The 26,305-nt window shown below is 44.5% G+C and overlaps 1 protein-coding gene across 3 annotated transcripts in view; it reads right to left on the reverse strand.

The window, feature by feature from the left end:
• The window catches only part of SPTBN1 (spectrin beta, non-erythrocytic 1), a 199,817-nt gene that overhangs the window by 36,411 nt on the left and 137,101 nt on the right, over positions 1–26,305 (reverse strand). For all 3 annotated transcript variants that reach the window (XM_058684092.1, XM_058684093.1, XM_058684094.1), the window contains 15 exons: positions 25,914–26,087; positions 22,022–22,113; positions 20,728–20,808; positions 20,220–20,335; positions 16,859–16,971; positions 15,921–16,108; positions 14,811–14,928; positions 13,283–13,441; positions 12,315–12,617; positions 10,389–10,542; positions 8,855–9,725; positions 8,618–8,755; positions 7,054–7,810; positions 6,003–6,205; positions 934–1,024 (listed from right to left, as the gene is read on the reverse strand). In XM_058684092.1, coding sequence (XP_058540075.1) covers positions 934–1,024; positions 6,003–6,205; positions 7,054–7,810; positions 8,618–8,755; positions 8,855–9,725; positions 10,389–10,542; positions 12,315–12,617; positions 13,283–13,441; positions 14,811–14,928; positions 15,921–16,108; positions 16,859–16,971; positions 20,220–20,335; positions 20,728–20,808; positions 22,022–22,113; positions 25,914–26,087 — 3,558 coding nt within the window. The remainder of the gene's footprint in view (positions 1–933; positions 1,025–6,002; positions 6,206–7,053; positions 7,811–8,617; positions 8,756–8,854; positions 9,726–10,388; positions 10,543–12,314; positions 12,618–13,282; positions 13,442–14,810; positions 14,929–15,920; positions 16,109–16,858; positions 16,972–20,219; positions 20,336–20,727; positions 20,809–22,021; positions 22,114–25,913; positions 26,088–26,305) is intronic.

Raw genomic sequence — 26,305 nt, forward strand, 5'->3', positions numbered from 1 at the left:
GATCCCGTCCCCACACCCTCCGATACCCTTCCCCCAAGGCCCCTGCAGCTTCACTTGGATATTCTTCATCCCATTTCTGTCTCCGAGTGGATTTAACCTAATAAACCAGAGAGAATAGAGTCTCACTGTTATTCTCCGGCAGAGAGAAAAAATGCAATGTGCTCCTGAACTCACACATGTGAAGGCAGCCAGATGCTTTTCTCCAACTAGCTTGCAGAGAGACTGCATTTTTCTGGCTAACTTTAGCTTTCCAAGTTTGTTTGTGCACATATCAGGGGAGCATGAAATAGTATGAGAATCATCAGATTAATACCACATGTTAAAACTCAGAAGTTTGAAATCAGGAGTGCTGCTCTTGGCATGTTAGACATGTATTCAAGGAGCTTGGAAGATGGTTATTTCAAAGTCTTCAGTGAGTAAGAAACTCAGTCTGTATTTTTTAAATATTTGCTTTTTACCTAGATAGCCAGTTCCAGTACTCCTTAGTTCTTTCCTTCCATACCAGTAAGCATGTATTACTTTAAATAGTTAAAACACGGCAGTAAATGCATTTACAATACAGAATATCCTAGGGTGTCACTGCCTTCGACAACTGAAATGTTCTAGATCTGCACTGTCCAATGTGGCAGCTGCTAATCACAGTTGGCTAAGAGATGTGATAGAAGACAGAAGAGCTACACCTTGATATGTACAAAAGAAATAGCCCCATGTGTGGCTAGGGTCCACTGTCATGGACAGCCGAGTTCTGGACTATTCTAGATTAGAAGAATCTAGTTATTCTAAGTGGTAGCTTGCAGGCTGGAGAACTGATGAGAACTGCCACACTGCCCCAGCAGGAAACAATGAATTTCTGGGCCTTGATTAATTTTATAATTCAAGGGCTCTTCTGTTAAGTGCTCTGGATCTCCTCAGAAGCAAGGAAGGGAGGCATACCTCCTGACAATCTTGCAGGAATTTCTGAAGATCCCGGTTGTCCTTCAAACGCATCAGAAGCTCGCTGGCTGCCTCGCGATTCTTCCTATGTCTGTTTATAATAATAATAAAAATAACTTTTAAAAAAGGAGACACAGAATCTTGAAATACTGATTTTACAACTCAATGTCTTTCCTGGGTTTCTATATATGACAACAGCAGTATGCCTGTACTGTTTTAATTATGTCAAAAAGGCAAGATAAACGAGAGAATTCAGCATCCTCCAAATGAGTAAGCCATGGTACGAGAGACCAAAATACTGTCCAAGCCACAAAACAGGCAGAAGAGGCTGTCAAATGAGCCATATAAATCCAGTGCTTCCTAATCTGGTGCTGGGGGGAAAATCTGAGCATGTACTGTGTACAAATCTCCATCTGGGGCACTGAAGGAAAATTTGAAACTTACCTTTAAGACACTGGACTAAGAAATTATAGACAACCATACAACCAGCTTTAAATTAATGTCTCCTAAATAAATATTCTGTCATCTTGAGAAAAACTCCCTCCAAATGACAATTAACCAAGAATGAAAATTTTGATACCTGTAAGATTATTTATCTACTAAATCCCACTTTATTAACAGGTAAGGGTAACCAAGGTTTAATGCAGCTAAAGCACAAAATCTTAAGCAAAATTGGTAGGAGCTGCTGAACTTGGTGAACAGCAAGGGAAATGGTGTGCTCACTCCCCACCCTGAATGCCCACCCTTCGCACACACCGATGAGGCTCCAGAACTTAGCAGCAGACTTCCCTCATGTGCCCGGTGGCTTAGGCTCACCAGAGACGGTGAAGAACAGCCATGTGAGTACTGGGAGTGCCAGGAGAAGGATGGCCTTGACACAGTTCTGCGGCAACAGGGGAGAGCCACAGCACACCAAGAATCAAGCAGTGTCATTCTAATACGGCTTCCCTGATACTCCCGAGGAACCTAAGCCCAGCCAGCCAGCCAGTGAAGGACATTAACTGGGGGAGATGAGGACGCTGGGTTTCCATTCTGATTCTCAAAGTCATCTCCTGCTGCATTTGCCTGGGCAAGGTCTCTCTCGTTAGGCCCCCATGGAAGGAGGAGGAAGACCACGACCTGATTCTCTATGATGCCCAGAAAGAGCAGCTCAGGGAGCACTAGCTACTGACTGACTTTCAAGAGCCCTCTTTGGGAGCAAGAAAGATCACACAGCCACGCCGTGGGTCACACAAGCTCTCAGTGAGTGCTGGTGCAACAAGGAACCGTGGCAACACTGCCACTACCACATGCCTGGGGAACGGAAGGAAGGGCTCTCAGCTCCTACAGGTGCTGGTGACTACAGAACAACTGGAATGATATGAGCCGAAGTAATGCTGCCAGGTATATGCTAGTTACATAAAATGACTTTCTAATTTTTTATTTTTAGTTGAAAGGGGTTTTATAGCTTCAGAAACAGGGGTCTTAGTATGTTTAATCACTTAGGTAAAGTGCAAAAATAGAAAAATACTTTTTAAGTAATGCTAAATGGAAAGTGTATGCATGTTCAATGGCACAATTAGAAAGCAGAAACTGAAATGGCAGGTGCTAGAGGTGAGATTCATGGCTGTAGCTTCTCTCCCAACATTTTTAACATTCTGTTGCTTTCATAACAAAAAATAAAGGCCAAATCCTCTTAACTGCAGTGATATCCTTTCTCGGATACCAAAAATTAAAAAAAAAAAAAAATCATTTAAAGACTGTTAGTGTATTTGGGCTAAAGGAATTAGGTGTTTAAAAACAGGTAGGGAAGGAATGTCCAAAAAAAGTTTTTTAAGTTCCCAAACCTCAAATTTCAGGCACTATTTGTAGGGAGTTTTAAGAATATAAAGCCAATCCTTCAGGAGGAAGGTTAATTTGAGTTGGAGTCAGGCACAAAACCCAGGAGGTCCAGCCTTTACTCAGAGGCCTTGAATAAGGATCCTAGTCCTTTCCCCAGTGTCACACCCAAGTGCTCAGAAAGCAAGGAGGAACCAGAAACTGGCAGCTATAGCAGGACATGCATCCTTGAAGCTCAAGGCAATAGTGGAAATAAAAATAACTTCAAACACTGAGAAGACTCACCAGGACAGAAACAACCAGACAGAATCCTGAATGTATCTTACATATTCAAGTCACACACATACAGCAGACTTCTGTCCGGCCAGTCTTTCTCTTCTAGTGGGACCAGGGAGAAGAGAAAAGCCAAATGGTGACTTAGGACCCCGTGTCCAAATGACACAAATCTACGAGAGGACAGGATGATGGCTTCGGAGGGATATGCTTCTCATTGTAAAAAACAGTTACACGGGCAGTGGACATGGTTGCTGACTCAGAGAACCTTCGAGAGAAGTCAGTGTGGCTTCATTGCTCACCAGTGGTAACCAAAGGCGTTCAGAGAAGGCCTTTCAAGGCTGGATCATCAATTTAACTATAGGAAAGGACCATCTAAGAGTTGGCCATAGTTTCCCATAGTCCTAAGGGTACTTTTTGTTTGGGGCAAGGTTAAATCTCTTGCTTTGTTTCCATCTCTCACCTCCTATCCCTATAATAGGACTCAGAAGCTCCTTCATCCTCTGAGGCAGATGCTGGGTCTAACTCTGGTTCTTATAAAAAGTAAAGAACCACAGGTGCCTGAGTACAACAGATGGGTAATATGTAAGCTTCTTTTCCCATTGGGATAGGGTCTGGCTTTATGAAGCTAGATCCCATTTCCTTGCTCACCCAGTACTGCAATGTGTCTGGAACTTCCTTGGAGCCAGGAAGCTCACCCAGTCACACCCCTGGGGCGGGCTTGGACAGCAGGCTACTTTCCACCCAGGCATGAGCACTTTAAAGGTCACTTGTACCCCACCCACATCTGTTAGGAGCCAGTGTCTTTGTTCTGGTACTTTTTCATTTCAACAAACTCAGTGGTAATCGACAAGATTTCCGGAACATAAGCACATTATAATGACTTTCGCATTTTATGAAAATAGCTTCACAACAGCATCAGAAAATTTGTGGACAGGGGATGAGATCTGAAGATTTAGATATTTATACTTAGCTTGCACCCCCATAGCATCTGGAATTCCCATATTTGTGTATTTTGGTAACAGACAAGTATCCTCTGAGGTCAGTTTCTGATCTTGAGGCCTCTGGGGATATTAAAGTGAAACCAGAATTCATTTAACATCAGCTGAGGACAGCGTAGACCTCCTGAGGGCAGATCAATGGAAAGACCCTTCCCGCATTCATCTTTCTTATGTTTATGGACAGTATTTCCCATTTCTTGTGCTTTTTTTTTTTTTTTTAAGTAGGCTCCTTGCTCCATGTGGAGCCCAACAGAGGACTTGAACTCATGACCCTGAACTGAGCTCAAGAGTCAGATGCTTAACCAACTGAGCCACTCACATCCCTCCATTCATCCTCAAGACAGAAATCCTAAGAAGGCTTTGGAACCCCTGGAGCTCAGGTTCCAAATCAAGGGCAAAAGGAAGGTTAAACCACAACCGAGTGCTGCTGAAAAGTTCTGTCATACACAGGATTCTCCATTGACAACGTCACCTGCTTCCAACAACCCCTCACAGCTGCAGCACCAGGGGACGTATAAATACATGCAGGAAACTACAAGGCGGCTGCATGTCTGCCTCGAAGCACGTGTCCCTAACGGCCAAGCCCGCCTTCAGGAAACCAGCTGTGTGCATCTGATACAGATGAACATGAGGTATTATATTTACAAAATAACTGGAGACTTAACATTAGGAAGAAAGGAAATTCTTTTTCTCTAAGTTAAGAATACCTGGCCTAATTTTTATTTTTCACACTCACTCAAGGGTTTGGTGGAGGGATTTTTCCCCCTTTTTTGTAGCTACTTAAAAAGCAACAGACACAAAATTATAATATATGTCATACCTTATTCAATAGTAGCACCCTCAGAATATATGGTTCAGGCTCTGAATCAGTGAAAGAGACAGACTGGAAGAGCTAAAGCCAAAAGCTGAATCGTCATGGGGAGGGAGTAATTTCCCCTTTCAACCTATATGATAAAATGTTAATCTGGCCCAGGGTCTCAGGAGATGCTCTTGGACATGGTAAGCAAGGAAACGCTCTCAGCAAGAAGTTCTTCCTTTTCACTGAACTTGAAAGTCAGAAAAGAAGCCTTGAGGAAGAACTTGCTTCTTGATGACATCGGTTTCACGATGAGCCCTTAAAAATCCAACCCAAACCGGGACCACGGAAGATTGACTGGAACAGAGGCTAGGCAGCAGATGGGCCAGACCAGAACCGGCCTGTGCTGGTACATCCAGATCTTGATCTGCCCTGACTTCGCACTTTAGTAACCACCAAGGCAGGGTAAGAATTAAGTTACAAACAGAACGCATTGGCCCTCAGTCAGGGAGAAAAATCTTACAGAACTCCAAATAAATGAGTAAACAAATAAAAATTAAAGAAGAGCATCCAATCTTGGAGATGTCTTGGCAGAAGAGGAAAGGGGCTTTTCTCTCATCAGAAAAAAAAAATCCTATCAAGGCATTATCCAAGCCAATTTTCTGAGAAGGGCCTGATAACATTCCTTTGTGGCTGTGCCAGGTACATAGGACAAGGAAACCTCACCCTCCCTTGCTACTCCCTCCGAAAGGCTTCAGAGGAGTCCTGTGTGGATGAAGGTGAACATGGGCTTAGCTGGGGAAATGTGGCTCTCAGAGTCCCACCAGGTGACAGGCTATACATCAACTCTCCAAGGGCATGGCTCATATCCAACTGCTACTTGGCATCATGAGGGCTCTTACAACCCTTTGATTTAGTATTAGTTTGGCTTCTCACAGCTTTTCTTTTGTGGACACCTACACATGCTTGACCATAAGAACCACAGTGCCAGGTAGCCATGCAACTGCTCACTGATTTTCTGTGAGGTAGGGAGATTTTCTGATAGATTAAATTTTGCCAGCTGCCCATACTTCACTCACTGGGAAATTTATACCCACAGTCCCAAGGATGTCTGGCCAGTGATTCAGAGGCTAGAGAGTCCCAGGGTGCCAGACTCCCTCAGGAACCTCGGAACACTGTACCTGTCATCAATGGAGTCCACCTTCTCCTGGATGCGATCTGAGTTGATGTTTCCATCGCTCACCAGCCTCCGGCCTGTCTCCACGACAGCATTGATCTTCTCCTCATTGGCATCCATGGTGGTCATGAAGTCCTCTTGTTTTTTAATAGCTGCTTCAGCTCCTTCCAAGGTGGTAGGCATTTCAGTATGAGCTAAAACATATTCCTTTTTCAAAGAGAGAAAACCAAAATCACAGCAGGATGAAATATTATGAAATACAACTCATTTTCAGAATAATGAGAGCACTGTCTCCCATATCCTGGGTTTTTGTGTAACATACTTCATTACACTTGCTTCATTATTCTTAAATAAAATTATCTACTGAATCAGAAAAAACCAGAAGTTGGGAGGGGAAAATACCTAGTGGGACACCATAAGGAACTAAATTTCCTTAAGTGGTTCCATGTGCTAAATTTTTCTCTAAAGTGAGTGAGGACAGTAACCAAAGCTTTGTGCATCAGCCACCAGGGTCCTCTCATATGCTCATGAAGGCAATAGTGACATACTCTTCAAACGCTCTCTTAAAAAGAGAGATTAACAACCCTGATGTTGGCCACCATCTTCAGTTGTTTTCTTTCCTGAGTTTCTGACTCAAAGTCCCTCTTAGAGCAAGGGAGACAGAACCACTTACTCCTCCATGAAAAAAACAAAAAAAACCAAAAAACTCAAGCAAACAAATAAAAAAACCAATCAAACAAAAAAATCCCTCACCGCACCTTTCAAACTGTCAAACTGGATTGCTCTCTCACAGAATATCGCCAACTGACGTGATACCATGAGGACATACTATAAATGTAACAGACCCTCAGAAGCAGCTGAAACAGAAGAGGACTCTGCAGATGAGGTGCTCCTGCAGGGACCCGCAGCTCCCATCCCCTACACTGTGATGGCTTTCAACACCTTAGAAGTCGGGGAAAAGAGCCTCTCAGATACCCTTCTGCCTCCACACAGGGATGCTTTGAAGCAGCGGCCTGCTCTACAAGGAAGGAAGCAAAGGCAGTGAGGAGAGGTACCTGGTTGTTAAGGAAGGCCTCGGCCTGCTTCGTGTCCCTAAGGAACTGCTGGTAGGCATGTGATTGGGACAGGAGATTCTGCCTGTTCTCCCACATTTTGTGCAGCTCGTTCCACCCGGTGTCCAGGGCCTGCAGCCGCTGCCGCAGAAACATGTACTGGGCGTCGGTCTGTCCCTGGGTGACCATCTCGCCCATGTCCCTCATCTTCTGGTAGTCCTCCTCGTAGTTGTCGATCTCGTTTTTGATGTTCTCATGCTGCGTGAGGAGCTTCTCCGCCTCAGTCAGGGTGTTGGGCATGTCTTCAGAGGCGATGGCCGTCTGGGTCCGGGAGAGCCAGGACTGGAAGTCGTCCAGGTCCCGCAGGAACTGCTGAAGCTTGCTGGCCTCTCCCAGGGAGGCCTCGCGGTTTTTCAGGGTTGTCTTCATCTCCTCCCACACGTCGCTGATCTCGGCCAGCCGAGACAGGATGGCCTGAGCCTGGTCGGGGTGCTCGGACTCGAGCTTCTCCGCCTCTTTCTGCAGGTCGCTCAGCTTTGCCTCGATGGCCACCAGGTCCCGCTCCATGCCGGTCAGCTTGCGCTGCAGGGCCATGACGCCGGCCAGGTCGTTGCCCAGGTCCTGGGTGGACTCGATGACCTTTGTCTTTTCTCGAATCCAGGATTTGGTTTCATTGCACTCAAGGTGGTAGTTTTGTATGCTCAGGGCAGAGAGAAGAGCGTCCTTCTTCCTGTCGACCAGCTCTCGGAACTGACTCCACCTGTGAGTGCAAGGCCATGGAGAGAGAGTCATGTAAGAGACAGGCTGACAGCCCACGGCTGGATAGTCACATTAACTGCAGTGGTCATTTCCTCTCTCAATCTCTTCTAGGAATACATACATGCTTTTTGGAAAATCATCTCACTCTGCATATGGATACCAAATATTATCAAAATAGCTCAGGGACACAATATAATCTGAAAAAACCAGTCATGAGAGGCACTTGTTCAAAGAGCTCCAATGGAGCTGTGACAGCAGCACATCTGTCCCCCAAAGAGTCAGTTACTTTTCTGTAACTGCATTTCTGCCATGTACATTTTACTCACCTCTGAACTGCACCTAATGAACATTTTCCAAACCCAAAACCTGACAGCAACCTTCAGAGTCAAGGCCACCACAACCTACTCAAATGTGTTTATGCAACAGAAAGATGACAAGGGGACAAAGGTCTAACTTGATAATCAGGACTTTCACTGACCAATTAGGTCTAAAACATGCTAAAACCCTGTCCCAGAAAGATTAAGATTAAAAGGGACAGTAGAGGTGCCACCTTGACGCTGTGGCGCTCCACTCTGGGCACAGGCCTCACCTTAACATCCTGACTTCTGATGCTAGGGGCTAGGCTGCCTTGTATGACACCACCCCAAAAGATACTTCTTGCAAAACTAGGGGATGTTGTAAGGCACATGCCAATGGTGTGACATCAGTGCCACAGTATCAGTGAACCTTTGTAGGAAATTCCTGACAGCAAGTCTCAGCAAGTGACCTTGCCCTCCCTGGCCCCACACACTGCTGGCTGCACGCTCACCTTGTGTTGAGTTTGTCCTGCTGGGCTTTGATCTCCTTCTCACTTGGGTGGCCACTGTGCATGAGCTGTCGTGCAATCTGGTTCACCACTGCGACCCGGGAAGCCTGGTTGTTCATTTCAGGCTCAAGGCTCTCAAATCTGGAAAAGCAATTGAACAGGGTAGGTCACCCTCTTGGTCACAAGTGGTGATGGGGGGCGGGGGGCGGCCTCAGCACTGCTGGCAGCTCTCGCACTCACCTGTGCTGGATGACTTCCAGGTCCTCCAGTTTTTCTGGGATCTGCATGTTGTTGAGCCACTGCTCCTTCTCGTCGATCCAGAGCTCACAGGCATCAGCCTCACTGAACATCTTGTACAAGGCCAGGGTGTCCTGCAGTGCCTGCTTCCTCAGCCGCGTCAGCTCTGCCACCTCCTTGTACCGTTCCTCGATGCCTGACAGCCGGCCCCTCACATCTGGAGACTCGGCATGCTCCTGGGGGAGGGCGCTGGCCTGCTCGTGCAGCGTGTCGATGGTGGGCCTATAGTTGGCGATCTCCTCTGCCACGTCCTTGTGTTTCTTGACCAGAGACTGTGTGGAGTACTCGTCGTGGCCCACGTCATTGCTGGAGACAATCTTGAGGATGTCCAGCATCCACGCGTCAATGTCGTCGGCGTCTGCCTGGAACTGGTGTAGCAGCGAGGCCTCCTCCAGGCGCTTCTTCCGGATGGCCGAGAGCTGCTCCAGGTTGGCCCACTGCTCCCGGATGTAAAGGATCCGCTCTCGGATCTTCTCTGACCCAAAGTGCTCCTCCGCGATCATGTCTTCACCTTCTTTGATGGCCTGCTCGAAATGGCCACTGCGGCCGCTCATCTCATCCTCGAATGCCCGGTGCTTGCTGAGCAAGCGCATGACGCTGGTCAGGTCCTTCCCATAATCATCGGAGGACAGGATCTTCTCCTTCTCTCGTATCCAGCCCTCCTCTTCTGCCATCTCCCAGAAGAACTTCCAGAGGCGACGGGACTCTTCCAGTCGAGCCCGGCGTTCGGCTGCCAGCTGGCAGAGTTCTTGGTAACAGAACTCCATGTGGGCCACGCGGTCTCGGATCACCTGAGGGTCACAGGGCTTGTAACCTGTTTAATGTCAAGGAAGGAATGTGGGAGTATGACAGTTTAGCAGAGGTCCCTGTTCGTTCGCAGGCAGTGAGCTATACCCATTTTCTCACCATGAGATTACCAGTTCCATTCTCACTGCAGAGCCAGATTATGAGGCAGGGGCAATGAGAAGTGTCATTTTTTGGCCCAAGTGCAAAGTCATTACTTATGAACCAAAAAAGGCACATAAATTATAGGAAAAAGGGCAGCTACATTTAATTGTTTTGCAAATATAAGGAACACAACCAAATCCTTCCAAACATCCTCTCAACAAGGATATGTACAACCAGATGTGAAAAAGCCATGAGATGCTTAAACAGCCACACCAGGGTGTTGGTATGCATCAAGTGTGGTCTAGGTCAAGTCTGATTGCCAAATATCACCATTAAAAACCAAGGAGCACTTGGGTATTTAAGGAAAACACCTGTCCATTTCAGAAAAGCCAGACAGAGTTAAATAAAGTGTCCATTAGGCTACCCCACTGCATCTTGTGTACCCATGACGTGGTAGCAGACAAACCCACTGGGAACCTACAATAGCACAGAAGCTCCAAGAACCCTGCTGGCACACACCACTTATCTACTTCTATAAATATGGATCTCTGGTGATGAGGAAGTAATGTCTGCAACAGTCCATCCTCACCTTCCCCGTCTGTTGCGAACTTCTGGGCAGAGGCATTGACGCCTCTCACTCGCTCTGCCTGGATGCCAATGTCCGCTTCAACCAGGGCATGCTTCTGTAACAGGTCTTCCACACCAAGCAAGTGCTTGCCATAGTCTTGAGACAGTAATAGCACCTGCGCGCCAGAGAAAACAGAGAGGACATCTATGCACACAACCTTGACTTCAGTGTCTTATAATCTTGGACATGCTGAGAGCCAGCAACCATGCTACACCCTCTCTCCAGTCACCCTCCCTCCCTGCATCTCAAGGGGAGAAGGACAAGCAATTCGGAGCAAAATCAAACTAACCCAGAAGTTTTCATCAGGACAGACATGATAAACTAAAGGTGATTTACCCTGGAATAAGCAGGTCACAACTACACTAAGAACAGAATAGAAAAAAAAGGAGCGGTGGAAAGCGGTATGGCAGGTAACCTGGGGCTCGAAGACTCTATCCAAAAAGATAAGAGATAAAGGTCACAGAGTTATTTCACTTCAAAGTTTAAAGAAATCTCCCAGAAGTTGTGGACCTCTCAAATGGCTGTTTGCCTCAGTTAAAAGCTTACTGTTATGCCTCTGAGATACTTCTATCATCAATGGGAGAAGAATCTAGTTGAAAGCTTACAAACCACACCTTTAACCAAACAAACACATGGTCAGGCAGCTTCATGCTTAGAAGGGCCTGAGCAATTTCTTTGGTTTAAGTTTGAATCCATTACCATTTTCTTCTTTTCTTCCATCAGCTCAATTTGGGGGCCTCATGAGACCTCCCCTCCAGATGGAACTTCCACTTCACTCCTACTTCTGAGGGAAATCTCTGGCCCCAAATCTGAACTATAATGTACAACACGATTTATAAAATGAAAAGCATATCCCTGTTAGATTTTATGAACATTTCTACGTTAAAAAGTCAATGCAGACCACACTTGAGAACATAATAAATCCTGGACAATAAGAGGGCAAACTGATGTTATGAGGTGACTCTGCCTCGCCGCCAGGGACAGTTCAAGAGGTGAGGCAAAAGACGAAGGCTTATATCCCAGGAAGGAAATCCCCTGCACAAGGTCAAGCTTGGGAACACAGTGTGCTGAGATAAAGGGGGTTTCACAGGACTGTCTACAAACTGCCCTGTTCTGTTCGAGCTATGAAGCCAAGTGCCTTCCAGCCTGGGGGACTGCGTGACATGGACGAGCCTTCTACCACTTGCAGCAGAGAACACAAACGGGCGTGGGGATTTGGCACAATGGCAGGCAGGTCTCCTCCCAGGCGGGAGGCAAGCTTGGAACTCTATGCTCAGGGCTGTCCAGTGAGGAAGGGGAAGCACAAACTGGCACTGGCAGTCACTCTGAATCCGCTCTGTCCTACGATGTATACACATATTACCACACTTAGTCCTTGCTGCAACGGATTGAGGTAGGTGGTCAGTGTGATCTCCACTTAAGAACAAAGAAAGGAGGCTCAAGAAGACTACACAGCTCCAGCACCGACAATCTCAACTGGTTCCCAAACACACTGCCTACCACTCTCCCATGTGCCCACATTATCTTCCCAGGCCCCTCCCCAAACTAGAGCCACTCACACACAGATCAATGAGATGGAAAGCTAGTTCAACTCTCAAGAATCGACAACATTTGATTGATTCTCTACTGTGGAACAGATCTAAATGAAGTCTAGATCACTGCAGCTGACCTCTAGCTACAGAACTCGTCTTTACACTCCACACGCCATTTAACTCTTAAACCAGCAATCTTCCCACGGGTAATGTGACCCCTCTGTGGCTTCACAGAGAGGGCAGTTAGACCAGTGGCACACTGTACAGCGTGGGGTCAGCGGGTGGGTCAGGGGTGGGTTCCAGAAAAGGGAGGCCCCATTTCATCAGCTCTGGCCTCCTTTCACTCAAGTTCTACCTTCATTTCGTCCATCCAGTCCATAATGTAGAGCATTTCCTGGAATATCTTTTGCAGCCCCAGGTTCATCTCAAGACGCTGCCTCCGGGCCCTGAGCAGTTCCAGCAGGTACTCCCAGAGCCGGATGACATTGTCTTTCCTTGCTGTGATGCGCTTGATGTCGTGGTAGTTCTCCGCCTCAAGCTCCCTGGCCACTGCTACCACCGCCTGCACACGTTCCTCGTATGCGGCGATGTCTGTCTCAATGGCCTCGTGCTTTTTTGTGGCGGCCTCAACAGCAGGAAGGTCAAAACCAAAGTTGTCCTATAGAGAAATGGGAGGAAAAAAACCCCACAAAATAAAAAAGCCATCCAGCTGGAACAAAGAAACAGAGACGGAGGATGAATCCTGAACACCACCTCTGGTGGTTGTAAGGCCACACTGAGTTGAGCCCTGCCAGATGCTGGTCTGTCTCTGCCTTCCTTAGGACACTTACAACACCTTAGTCAAGCTAGGATGCCCTCTCCAAAGCCAATCAGCAACTTCTCATTTTACACTGGAGTCCAAGCTCATATCTAGCACTTTATACTTATGTGACTGGAGCAGGTGACAGTTCGCGTTACGCTAAGTAGAAAAAGAAAGCCACTTTTATTTATTTCATGACTAGTCTAACTGCCTTGAACGTCAGATGGTCAGAGACAGAAGGTAAGAGAAATTTCTAAAAATTATATAAATGTGAGCAGTTCACACTCACTCACTGGCTCTAAACAAACTGCTTGAGCTGTTTTCAAATCTATGAAAAGTTAGATAAACAGAAGACAAAGTATATTAGAAATGATAAACATCCTCTTCATAGGAAGTGAGCAAGAGGACTCGAGTTACTTCAGAATAGTGGGTGTTGATAAGTGGCTGTCCTGCAGTGCTTGGGTATGGTCTACATTTCTAGATGACCCCAGGAGTGGTTCCCCGAAGAAGGTCTAGAGCATAACCTGAGACACCAGACGCTGGTTTTCGCTCAGCCAGGTCTCCCTCATAGCTGCCTTGCGATCGAATCTGCGGGCGAGCTGTTCCAGTTTCTCCTGTCTGATGAGCTCGTTCCGCAGAGCCAGTTCTCGCTCGTGTTCCGCTTTTTCCAGTCTTTCCCAGGCCTACAGGGGCAAAAAAGAACAGCTTCCTGCAATGTTCAAGGAACTTTCCTTGGCTACAGTCAATGGCTAGTACTTCTCAATAAGACCTGAGAACTCAAAAAGGGACATCCTGTTTCCAGCCTCCCTGACCCTTAAGCCCGGAGAAAAGAAATCGTTTTCTCTCAGTTGAGCCGCATGGGAACACTCTCTCCAATCTTTATTTAAAGGTCTGCTATATTTGGAAAACAAAACAGGGCAGATATGGAGAAATATAACTAAATTATAAATCTCTTACTTTGAGAGGAATCAAAGTATCCTCAACAGCTCTGATCACATAAAAAAGACAAATCCTTTTTCTCAGAAAGAAATATTATGAATCTCTTATTCACCCCACACTGGGCCATTTGTTATTTTTTTGCTTTGTTTTTTTTGGTTCAACATTTTATTTATTTAACTAATCTTTATGCCCAACGTGGGGCTCAAACTCAACCCCAAGATCAAGAGTGGCACACTCCACCGACTGAACCAGCCAGGCACCTCCCATGCCCTCCCCCTTCTTTGTGTGCCACTTTGTTTTTAATTCACACATCTAGCATTTTTTTCAAAATCCTCACCAAATGTCCACATTAAATTCATTTCTATGAAATATGCCTTACATTAAAAAAAATGTAAAATAAAATAATCTAAATGTGTACCACTGACCACAGTTCTACATTTTTCAAATTTCTACTTGGAAATAATACCCACCACGAAATTCTATCATTACAGACAAAACAGGCCAATAATGGAAACTTTTGGACAGCTTCTCTGATAGAAACAGCCCAAATCCTAAGCTCAAACCTCCAGAGATTCCAGATATATGAAATAAGGTTTCAAATTCTCCCTTCTGCAATTTAAAGATGCTGTAGTTGGGGTGCCTAGGTGGCTCAGTCGTGTCCAACTTTGGCCTCAGGTCATGATCTTGCAGTTCATGAGTCTGAGCCCTGTGTCAGGCTCTGTGCTAACAGTGTAGAGCCTGGAGCCTGCTTCAGATTCTGGGTTGCCCCCTCTCTCTGCCCCTCCCCCACTCTCTCAAAAAATAAACAAACATTAAAAATATATATAAATAAATAAAGATGGAGTTGATGGCCTTGAACAAATGAGAGTAACAAGGTAAAGAGAATGAACCAAGACCAGTTTGATAATCTCTAACATTCCCTCCCCAAACTCCAACGGACTAGCCCACCTCAAGTATTTGCTTGACCCCCTGCAAAACCCCAGCCACCACTGTCACTGTTCAACTCAGCAGGCTGGGACAGACCCTTTCAGATGGCCGTTAGCAATCAAGACCTAGAACCTGAAGCAATAAAGCAGGTCAAGGCCCTAACAGGACCAGATGGATTGGCTTTACCTTGTTAATGTCAGAGATGAGCTTGCCCTCCCGGGGCATGTAGACCTTCTGATTATTGGCCCTCATCTTGCTCTGAATAGTAAAAAGCAGCACTTCCAAGTTCCCCTTCTCAGTAAACCTAAGTACAGAAAAAAGTAAATATGCTGTTCCTTCAAGGGGAAAAATTAATTTGCTTTTGGAGAAAAAAACATTTCCCACAGCCACACAATCTTAAAAGCCATTTATCTCTGGTCAGATTTATGTGCAACTCAGGTTAGAAAAAACGCAGTACATTAGTTTTTGGGTATTACAGACCTCAAAAAATGCACCTAACTCTGGAATCTTGGTGGGGTTGGTTGACTGTTGTTACTGAGATTTATATTTGGGGGCATACAATACCAGTCCTTTATTAATTACTTCATTCAAGGTTTAGATTATATACATCCCGGATGATGGGCACAGCTGAAAACATTCAGCAAGAATTACTTCAAATGACTACCTACTATAACTTTCAATGGGTTTCAGAGACCGCAGCAAGGAATTCTCAACAGAGCACGTTTACAGAAAAAGGAATGACTTTCCAACTATAAGAAGGGATAAGGTCCATAATCCTTATCTGACAATTAGGATTTTCAAAAAGAAGTGAAAAATCAAATTTAGGGGAAGTGAAAACTGATCTGAACAGATAGATATAAAACTATGTATTATTTGTCTTTACTCAACACAATGTGAGTATTTACACATTTTGCTACACACCTCTCAGTAAGCCTGACAATAGGTTACAGCCCCAGGTCTACTGGGAGTCATATAATAAACAATATCCATCCACTCAGCTGCTTCTCTAAAATCCACATCAAGCATGAGGGTTTGGTATAAGGGACCTGTACTATTTCCAGGATTCTCATGTATCACATGTATCAGACCAGGGACACAATCCACTGGAAGGGCTCACAGAAGGCATGGTTTGTAATAAAGTTCAGCCACTCAGGGTCAGATGAAAAGGAGTAAGATAGGCCACTGGTGACAGGCATTCATTAAGTGAGGAGATCACACAAGTCAGAAAGCAGGGGTCCATGCTGCAATCATCTCTCTTTCCACACTAATTATAACACATTCCAATCTGCATCTTACTTGGGTGGTTTCTCCACAGTGCGGTAAGTGTTAAAAGCCTGAAGCTGTTGTTGAACCCCAACCAGAGAATTGGCAAATTTGCGATTGTTCAATATAATGATGGTTTGTTCAATCCACTCCAGAAGATCAGAGGCAAGTGACTCATACTTTTCAATCATTTTTTCTGTTTCAATAGCATTGTCAAGCACCTGTAAACAAGAGTTAGAAAAACGGGAAAGATCGTGTTGCCAAGTAAGAAAAACATGATTATAACCCTACATGAGCACATGCACACTTAATGGACTGGCTTTGAAACAGTTCTCTGCTACTCTGGCCCAAGCATTTCAAACTAGAGGAACTATTTGTTAACAGGCACTCAGACTGCAGCCATTATTTGTGAGCAATGACAGCTTAACTCAAGTGTAATTGGTTCTGTAACCTCCCAATCCCCAGGTTTCAGATTCTGAATGACTCCTGTTGCCTAAGCTCCAAAATTCCTAGAAAAAACGAAAAGGGCTCTATTTTGCTTGGTCCTGTCCCATGAATGTCCTTGAATTTTCTGAGGTGTTCTGAAATATATGGTGGTGAACATCAGCCAAGTGAGAATTAAGAAGCATAACAGTGAGGCCTTTTCAACTGAATAAATAGGATTTCCTACCCATGACATCAACCGACTCAGATTTCCAATACCCAATCTTCTGATAGGGTGTAGGGGAGGGCTGTCTCTGGGTCTGAGATGCCCCTGAAATCCCTCCCTAAACATTGTAGCTACTCCTACCTCCTGTTACTCTTAGGGACAAAGAGGCTTCCTGCCTACTTCTCTGCCACCAGAAGTGTCCACCACAAGCTGCTGCTGGCTGAACTGATGAGTGCACAGGAGAAGAAGGTGCTCGGTGGCAGTACATTAAGACACGAGCTTTAATCATGTCTCACAACTTATAAAATTGGTGTGAACTCACCTTTCCAATTCGTTTTCCTTCAACAGCCAAAGCCTTCATCTTAGAGAAGTAGTGGTAATAAGTCACCACATAAGTGATAATGGACTTCTCATCAGGGTGGTCCACACTGATATCTGTAACCCGGAGAAGATTTCCTCAGTACTCTGCTCAGAGTGCTACCACCCAGGCAGCAGCAACAACCCAGAATGACCGTCTAATACTGACACAGGTCAGTGTCTCCAATTTTTATACTTAGAGTTCTGCCATCAGTGCAGTAATTACAAGGCTACTGAGGATGAAACCATCTCACTGATTCTTTTATGATATGAATATTCACGAATGCCTTCTACTATTGCAATAAGGACATAAAAGTCTTAAGAGACATGATCCTTTCTCGTCAGGATCCCAAGCCATGAAGAAAACAACATGTACACAAACAACTAGAGAAAAATGAAGAATACAGTAAGAATTACGTCAGAATTCTTAGCAGTGTGGCTACTATCTAGGCATACCACGTTCATCTCCCTGCCCAATTCTACTCCCAAACTGGGTTTGTGCTGCTTGAATCCTCATTTATGCCAATGCCACCTGAATTTCTTCCAATCATTCAGTCTTTGGACATCTTTACCTTGTTGTTACCTGTTATCCAGTTAGTCACCAAATCTGAGTCCAGATGATTCTACTTATGGAATCTTTACTGTCATTTATGGTTCAGACTCTCATGGTCACATAACCAGATATGAAGCAATAGCTTCCTCATTGGGTTTCCCTACCACCCAAGTCACTTTACACACTGTACCTGGTTGATCTTCCAGAAGCATAGCTGTGAACACTCTTTCTCCTAGCTCAAAATTACTCAAAAGTGCCCTACAATTTACAGAAATAAAGTCTAAGCCCCTTAATCCTCTGCCATAACTTTCCTTCCCTTCATTCCATCCATCCATCGAGTATTTATCAGGCTCCCTATAAGACCCAACCACTGTTCTAGACATTTCTAATTCTATAGCCTACTATTTATTCTCAGGCATAAGGGGGCTATTCAACAACCCCCCCCACACACATTCCACAATTCCTAATACTCCTTCCCTTTACTCACAATATCCCTTTGCCTAAGACATCCTTCCCCACGCCATCACCTTCTTCCTAACCTTCAGCTCCACCTGAAGTTACCACCCCAACACAGTTATTTCTGATCCCTACAGCCAGAATTAGTGTCTCTCTCCTAAGTTCCCTTAAGGATTCTGTTTACATGGACACACAGTCCATTCTCTGCCAGGTATTATAATTCAGTACTCATACACACTTTCTTTGTTTCACAAGACTAAGTCCCCAAGGGTAGGAACCCTGTGTCTTGGTAAGCCTGGTGCTGCTCCACCTCTCAAATTCCTGGTGTGTTGTCTTGCACAAAGTGGGTAGTCAGAAAGTATTCACTAAGAGGGGGAATAAATGCATGAAGATGGCAAGTGTTTGAGGTATGGCAATACAAGTGAAGTGTTAAACTCAGGACAGATGGAGAAGAGAACACATAGGATGAATAACACATAGGATAATCAGGCTGCTTTTCAAAATGCATTCACACACGTGCCTTCTATCTTCCTGGCGCCCCTGTGTGAGGCAGGATTGTTTCTCTTACTTTTAAGATGAGAATACTAGGGCACAGGGCAGGAAAGCTCCCTGCCAGTGTCACCGAAGCAGCTGATGGCAATGGGGGCCAGCAGAGCAGCTACTGTTTCCCCCCCAGAGTCCCTGTGGCCAACTCTGCATCTGGCTCAGCCCCATTCAAGTATGCCCCAAAGAGAGAGAAATGGATGAAGGCCAGAAAAAAAATGCTGGTTCTGTACACAATACAATAAACACAAAATGTCAACATGACTGGGAAGATGTGAGCAGGCAAAAACCTTGTGGTTTTGTAACTAAACTGCAATCTTATCTTAGCTGATGCTCTCTGGGGCACTCAACAACTAACAATAGCTAAGAACAACTAATAATCAAGATCAAACCGGACAAGTGACATCAACTGCCTTTTTTTAGCTCCTTGTCTTGTGATCTGGGAAACATCAATCCCCTTTTCCATACTGGGAAGTGATTAGAAAGATTAACTAATGAGCAAGTTATTTAAAAAATATGTCATAGTGGTAGGAAAAAAAAGGTTATTTAGCAAAGCACAAAGAGCTACAGCTGAAGAAGAATGTCTTCCCATAGTTAAAGTAGGGGTTAAGAAGGAAGATTAATCACAGCCCAAGGAATTTTAGTTTTCTGTTTATATTAAGAAATCATTTAATGGGTTAGCACAAAGATAATTTTATCTCCACTTCCTGTATAGTGAACTTATCAGGGAATCTGATGCATCGGAAAGAGCAAGCCTGCTTGGCAGCCTCATGACCTCAATCTGTCCTTGGGGAGTTCAACTTCCTGTTCTATATTTATAAGAACTTTAAACTTTCACTCACAGCTTTCTCTGTAATATTTGCTCGCAGCTGAGAGCCATGATCTAAAGAGCTCCAGCACTACAAACAAATCCTCTTATGTTTCAAATGCTTTTCAAAATAAGAAAAAGTACCTATGACAGCTCACACTAAAATCCTACAATTAGGATTCTGTGTGAACTAAGGGAGTTATGGCCTGAGGGAATGCCCCACACCAGTCGACTCCAAGTCACCTGCAGTCAGTCTCTGGGGTCCTGCTGCAGGGACTGAGACTGGAGACAGTGGTTTCAGGCAGAAACGGTCAGCCGTAGGAAGGGACTAAGTCTTAACACTTCTTCCATTCACATGTTCCCCTTTCCTGATGCACCTTCTTCACCTAAGTTGTTCTTGCTCACAGCAAACACTGAACAGCCTCCTAGGAGGCACCTTCCCCAGCCCCCACCCCTAGTCTTGCACCCATTCATCCCCCATGGCTGCTTGCCACCTTGGGATGAAAGTAGTCAACAAACATTTGCTGAGAGTCTATGGCAGTTCTCTTCCTTGAGCACAGCTTCTAAGAACTTCCAGTGACTGCTGAATAACCTCTAAAAATTTTAGCCTGTAGAGCCCTGACCCACCTTTCCAATGGTAGTTCCTATTATTATTCTAAACACCATTCCCAATGAACTGTTAGTCCCCAAACACACCTTCCTAGTTCCTAGTTCCATACCTCTGCTCACACAAGCACCTCTGCCTAGCAGGCCCTCCCCTTCCCATCATGTTTAAACCATACTCACCTTTCAAGGCCTTTTTAAACAGAATCCTTTGCACAAATCCTCAAGTAATTCCCACCCCAAAATTAAGCTCCTCTTCCTTCAATAATTCCCAAAGCACACTACACAAATAAAACAAATTGACAGAAAGCAGATTTTATATAAGCCCCCCAATACCATCCCACCTTTCATCCCTCACGGTACCTTCTGGATCCAACAGTTTAGTGAGGCCAAGGTGCTGCTCTGCCAGATTAAACGCATTCTGCAGATTGTAGTGTGCATTGGATTTCTTTAGTTTGTCGAAATCTATCAGGTCAGGCCTATGCAGAACAACAGTGGAACATGACAAAAACTATGGCTTGAAAACACATGTGACCAATGAGATGCGATCATTACTCCAAAAGCCGTAGAAATCACCCCTTACAGTAATACTCTATAATATTATTTAATCATCAAACAATGAAATCTGATTTTTGAATAAACACTTCAAAGTTTATTAAGACAGCTGAAGATAGATAATGGGCAAACTTGTCTGTTTGGGAGAATTTACATATTCTCTCACATTTTCCTCACATGGAATGCAGAATTCTCACCGTGGTGCAACATCTAAGGCAATGGATATGAGGATCAAAAGTCACCCAGATCTGCTAACAGAAGAGTGTCAACATTCTACCCCCAAATCGTTAGCATGATTCCTAAGGATCTGACTTACCGGTGTTTGTGTATCAGGGCATTGAAGGCCATGCCGTCCCTCCAGCTGGTGGTGAAATTGTGAATGTTGACGTTCGGGTACCTAGCAGAGACCAAGCACAAGAGAAAAATCAACAGAATTACTAAATAAAATTTACAATTTCGTGAAATGCAGTGTTTAAGAAAAAGTTTGTAAGCACTGTAAAAATGTTGAGGCAGTAAATGTCAAAAGGACAATTAGAGCAAACACTGTTTCAACTTCAGCATGCTATAAAATAAAAAAAAATACACATCCACATGGCTTTTCTTTCTTGGTAAGTCAACTGGCCAAAAGACCGTGAACTGTGTCCTAGATTTAAAAACAACACTTAAAGAGGAAAAAATGACCACAACCCAGATGCCTAGAGGCCTCTCTGCTTTCACTGGCCTTCTACTCTGTCAGCAAAGATATCAGGAGTCTGCAGTCACTGAGATCTGAATTCACACGCTACTTGGGGAGAGGAAGCAGCTGGGATTCACATGACACTTGGCTTTCTTGCTTATTATCACTGACTTAAATAAAGTCTTATAAACCAAGTATCTCCCTGAAAAACTTCCCTATGTTTGAGACCTACCCCTCATCACTGAGCTATTCTGTACCATACTGGACATTACTAACTTTGTATCTGTGGTTGACTAAAGGTTTATAACTAAGTTGATGCCCTTATTAGACATATACCCTTGATGGGCTCCATGCTTACTGTTAATTGATCATGTCCATGAGAGTTATAACTGTCCTCAAAGTAGTTCTGACAAAAACTCCAGTTAAACCAAAATCGGTGCTAAGTATCATGAACCCTAGCAATTTTAGTGAGCAACACAACAGGGGCAGTGCTCTAAAAGTATTTTCACTAAAATTTCACTAAGGAAAACTGAGATAATGTATAAGGACTACTCTTAAGTTTATCGCACAAAGCTCTCCAACGGCAGCGAAAATTAAAGGGAGGAGAAAACCCACAATTGCTTTTTAAAAATATCATGGATGTGTTTCCTAAACATGGTTTCTGGATTTTAAAATTCAAGATATACTGCTCTCTGGAGCATCTTTAACAAAGAGAGAGAAAGTGACTACAGAGATGACAGGTCCAGAATATAAATCAGAACTCCTTCCATGTTGTGAGCTAGCTAAAATGTCAGCTATCAACTGCTTACGAGTCAATAAGATTTCTTGATGGAAGCAGTGGAAGAGATACTTGTCAACACCTCAGGAGTGATGACTGCAGCGGAACCTTGTCCTGGGCACAGTGGCCCCTGATCCCCTGTGAGTTCACACTCACCCAGCTGTCTTCATCTGGCACCACAACAGCAATGCATCCTTGGCAGATTTCTTCTCTTTGTTGTCTTCAGTTTCTACACTGATATCCTGGATCTAAGATTTACAAAGAAGTATTAGTCAAATAGATGGTCAAGCTGTCCACGACTGCTGGAGAAGAACAGGTCTTATACATGAAGAGTAAACTTCAGATCACAATCCAGTCCTGCAGATTTACTTACTGTGCCAAAGAAAACTGCTTTTTCACACTTCACCTAACAGAAACACCAACTAGCTTTTCTACTTTGCAAGGAGGTAAGAAGTGAAGACTACTTAACCTGCATGACTTCTCAGAACTATCTACTGGGAGTCACTTCTAACCTCTAGGTAGCCCATCTTTCCAACTACAAGCTAGCACAGTGGTTCACACTGTAAATAACTTGAACCTTGTCAGATCCCAGAAAAATACCTGGTTCAGTTTTTTATAACCAATTATTTTTTCACACTAGGGTGTGTGTCACTCATAGATGAGGATAGCCTATATTCCTTTTCCTAAAAAGTGACCCAAATTCTTGGAGAAAGCACACATTTACACTCTGTGTTTCTGTAGTCTGTGCTATGGCCTGAATGTCTATGACTCCTGCAAATTCTTACACTGAAATCCTAACTCCCAAAGGTGATGGTATTAGGAGATGGGGCCCTTGGGAGGTGCCTAGGTCATGAGGATGGGATCCTCGTGAACAGGATTAGTGCCTTATAAGAAAGGCTCCAGAGAGGTCCTTAGCATCTTCCACAATGTTAGGACACAGGGAGAAGTTTGTGATCCAGAACAGGGCCCTCACCAGACCATGCTGGCTTGATCTCAGACTTCACCTCCAGAACTGCAGGAAATGAATTTCTATTGTTTGTAAACTACCGTGTTTGTGGTATTTTGTGATAGCAGTCCAAATGGACCAAGACAGTCTGCATTCATAAGTTGCTCACTGGCAGCATAAACGCAACAGTATACACAGAGCTTGGTCTACTGGCACCAACATCAGACAGCCTAGGTCTAAAACTAGGTTCCACCACCAACTGTGTGTCACTGGGCAAGTTCCTTAGCTTCTCATCTGAGGAATGGCAACATCAACAGTGGCTGTCTCACAGCACTGTTGTGCACTTAAATGAAGAAAGAATATCAAGTGCTGACTTCATAATGAAGATCCATAAATGATAGCTCTTTAGATTAGGGGCTATCTACCAGTTATGTGATTTTAGAAAAATGCTCTAATACCCTCTGTCTTTAGGTTCTTGCCTATGATACTACAATGTGGGATGGTGGGTGGGGGTAAACGGTGGTGGCCTAGCAGGCCCTCCATCATCTTTTAGCTCTAACCATTCCAAGTTTCCCTGCCTTTGTCCCTGTTAAAGGTCTTCCCATTTAATCTAGAGATGTGCCCCAGCATTCTTTTTGGAAAAGAGACAGGAGGAGGATAAAATACATAAATAAGAGATGAAAAAGTCAGAAACTTTCAACTAGGAAAAACACCTACAAATTGAAATAATTATACTTCTAAAAAAAAAATCCTTTTTTAACTGTGGTAAGTATGTGAGGTGAGTCTGCATAAGCTCCAAACGTTATCATTAGGATCCTGAGTTCTTATGCACAAAGTAAATGTGAAAGAACAACCTTACTCAAGGGATAAGACACAGATTCATCAGGACAGACAGGTGAAATCCCACACACTAACCCCTGTCAACCTCCTTATGCTTCGGGGTGAAGAAGGGAGTCTATTTCCACACTTGCTCATTTAGAAACAGTCTACTCTTCTGCAATGAAGACAGCTCCCTATCTACACAAGGCAAACTCAGAGGCCTTCATTCCAGTTTCTCACAATATCCTTCACTCTCTTTTAAAGGGACAGAATAAAACCTGTGTGTTATCATTAGTATTTAATGGATACCTACTATGCACAGACAGGCCAGGCCATGTCCTGGGAGTTCTGGGGCCACACACACACAGACACACACAAAGAGGGAATGTAAGATGAGGCTGTATATTCAGAAACTGGGAGAAAGAGATTTCTGTAGAACGTGGGGAAACTTCACAGAGGAGGCAGAAAGCAAGCTGGGCCTTGGCTGACGCAGAATCAATACATATTTGTGAAATGGGTGATGATTCAATAAGCCTGGTGGAGGAAGCTAGGTCATGTAAGACACTAACACTGCAGGCCATGCAGTGACATCATCAGCCTAAGTTTCTTGCCTCAAAAAAAAAGAGAGAAAGTATCTATCAGCATTTACAAGTTCAATTACAGAAAAAGGGAAGCTGTCAGGAAGCTAATTAATCGATGACTTAACCCCATTCATGCTGAGAATACTGGAAAGGGCTGCGTGTGCCAGCTCACCAACGTGGGCAATGACCCGATGTGAAGAGAGGCCACCATCAGGATGCCCCTCCACGCTCTGATTCCTACAGGCCAAAGGCAACAGAAATAGAACATTTTACTCTACAAAACTGAGGTGAGGTTCAAGGAGGGTGCTGTTAATATCACCTCTGTTGGCCTGAGAATGAGAGCTATTATTAGTGAATTTAATGGTATTCATTTTCAAGTCATTCAGGAACTAAATGACAGAAACCTACATAAGAATTGTTTGCAAAATAGAGTCTTTGGTTGTTGTAATTAACTCCATTCATGATGTCTTCTTCAACAGTGGTTCCTCCTTAAACCCACCAAAATAGAATAGTTGGGACTGTGGACAGGGGAATCTGAATTAGTAAAAAGCTTTCCCAAGGAGTCAGATGATCAGCCAGACTTGGGAACCACCATTCAGGGAGTTTCTTTGGATAGCTCTTTTTGCTCCCACCTCCTCCTCCCACATACACACCCAGAACACTGCTAACTCAAACCCACTCCCAGTGGAAATGAGAAAGAAAACAACTGGTTACCTGCTGACTTCAGAATTTTAGGAAGAATACAAAGAGAGCTATAATTTGATTTCAGGCTTTGCCCTTTTTTGGTGAGATTTTTATTTAGCTAGAAAAATCAATCAGACTTTATATCAAAGGGGTGGAACAGGAAGGAAAGGCACAGAGAACACAGCCACCCAGGAGACAGGATTGTTAGGACATTTGTTTGCAGAGTAACCTGACGCTTTGGTTAAGAAGTGTTTCCTGCATTTCAAATTCTAATTGAAAAGCAAGAGCATGAAGCATTGCCTGGAGAAAGAACCAGTAATCAGGCCAGAGGTGCTCCAACAGTGCTGAAATTCTGAGCTCTCTCCTAAAGGGTCAGAAGTATGCATTGTAGCCCTGACTGGCTTTGTAATCCTGGATAAGACTCCTCCTTTTCCTCACAAAGAAACTGGACAGAACGACCTTGAAGGTTCCTTTTGGTTTAGAGATCTATACTTAGAGCCTTCCCCTCGAGTATAACAAACCCAAAGAATTGCCATCGATTCAAACAAGCATAAGGTTTTTGCATATTCCCCCTGAAAATGGCTTCCTCACATCCAAAGGAGAAAGAGAAAGTGAAAATAGAGTGCACACACATATCATAATCCTAAACAGCTTCTCCTGAATATATTCCATGACACGTGCTACAATCTGGTGAAGTTCAGATAGTCTACTACCAGTATCCCAGCATCAACCACATCCTTCTTATCTTTGGTCCTGAAAGACTAGTGGCAGACACCAGACGTTTACAGGAGGTACCAGTGAAACGATGGGTGGGGATGTAGCCCAGAAACTCCCTTATCTGACAAGAGAACCAAGACTTTCAGGGGCTAGCAAGACTGAGGGAGGATGTGGTAGCTGCGATGTGCCTACGGGTGGCTGAATGGGACCCAGCGCTCCGCACACCTGACTTGGGGATGCCATTTCCACAAGGATGCTCCTAGCCAGGGAGAAGGCAGAACCTTGGGGGCCAAGCCCCTACCTGGAAGCGCAGGATGATGGTCCAGATGAGGCCGAGGGTCAGCCGGTGGTTACCATCCACGATGTCATGGGACCCCATGTTCTCAAGATGGACTCTCTGCTCCTTCAGGAACTGAAGGGCCTTGTCCACATTCTCCAGACAATGGATACGCATTCGTCCCTTGGTGGGTTTGGGCTAGAAACAGGAGAGCAGAAAATAGAAACAGATCATGTAATGGGGCAGAGACAGGCTCAGCTCAGAGCTACTGCCCAGAGTTCACACATGCCTGCTCATGCAGCACTCTTCTACCCAAACCAAAACATTAAAAACATGTATACTCAGTACAAGGACAGTATCTACCTAACATCCTTATGAGAGAGAAGTTTACTTAACGGATGGTGATAACTCTTCAG

This window comes from Neofelis nebulosa, chromosome 9, assembly GCF_028018385.1.
Source record: "Neofelis nebulosa isolate mNeoNeb1 chromosome 9, mNeoNeb1.pri, whole genome shotgun sequence".
Taxonomy (NCBI): Eukaryota; Metazoa; Chordata; class Mammalia; order Carnivora; family Felidae; genus Neofelis; species Neofelis nebulosa.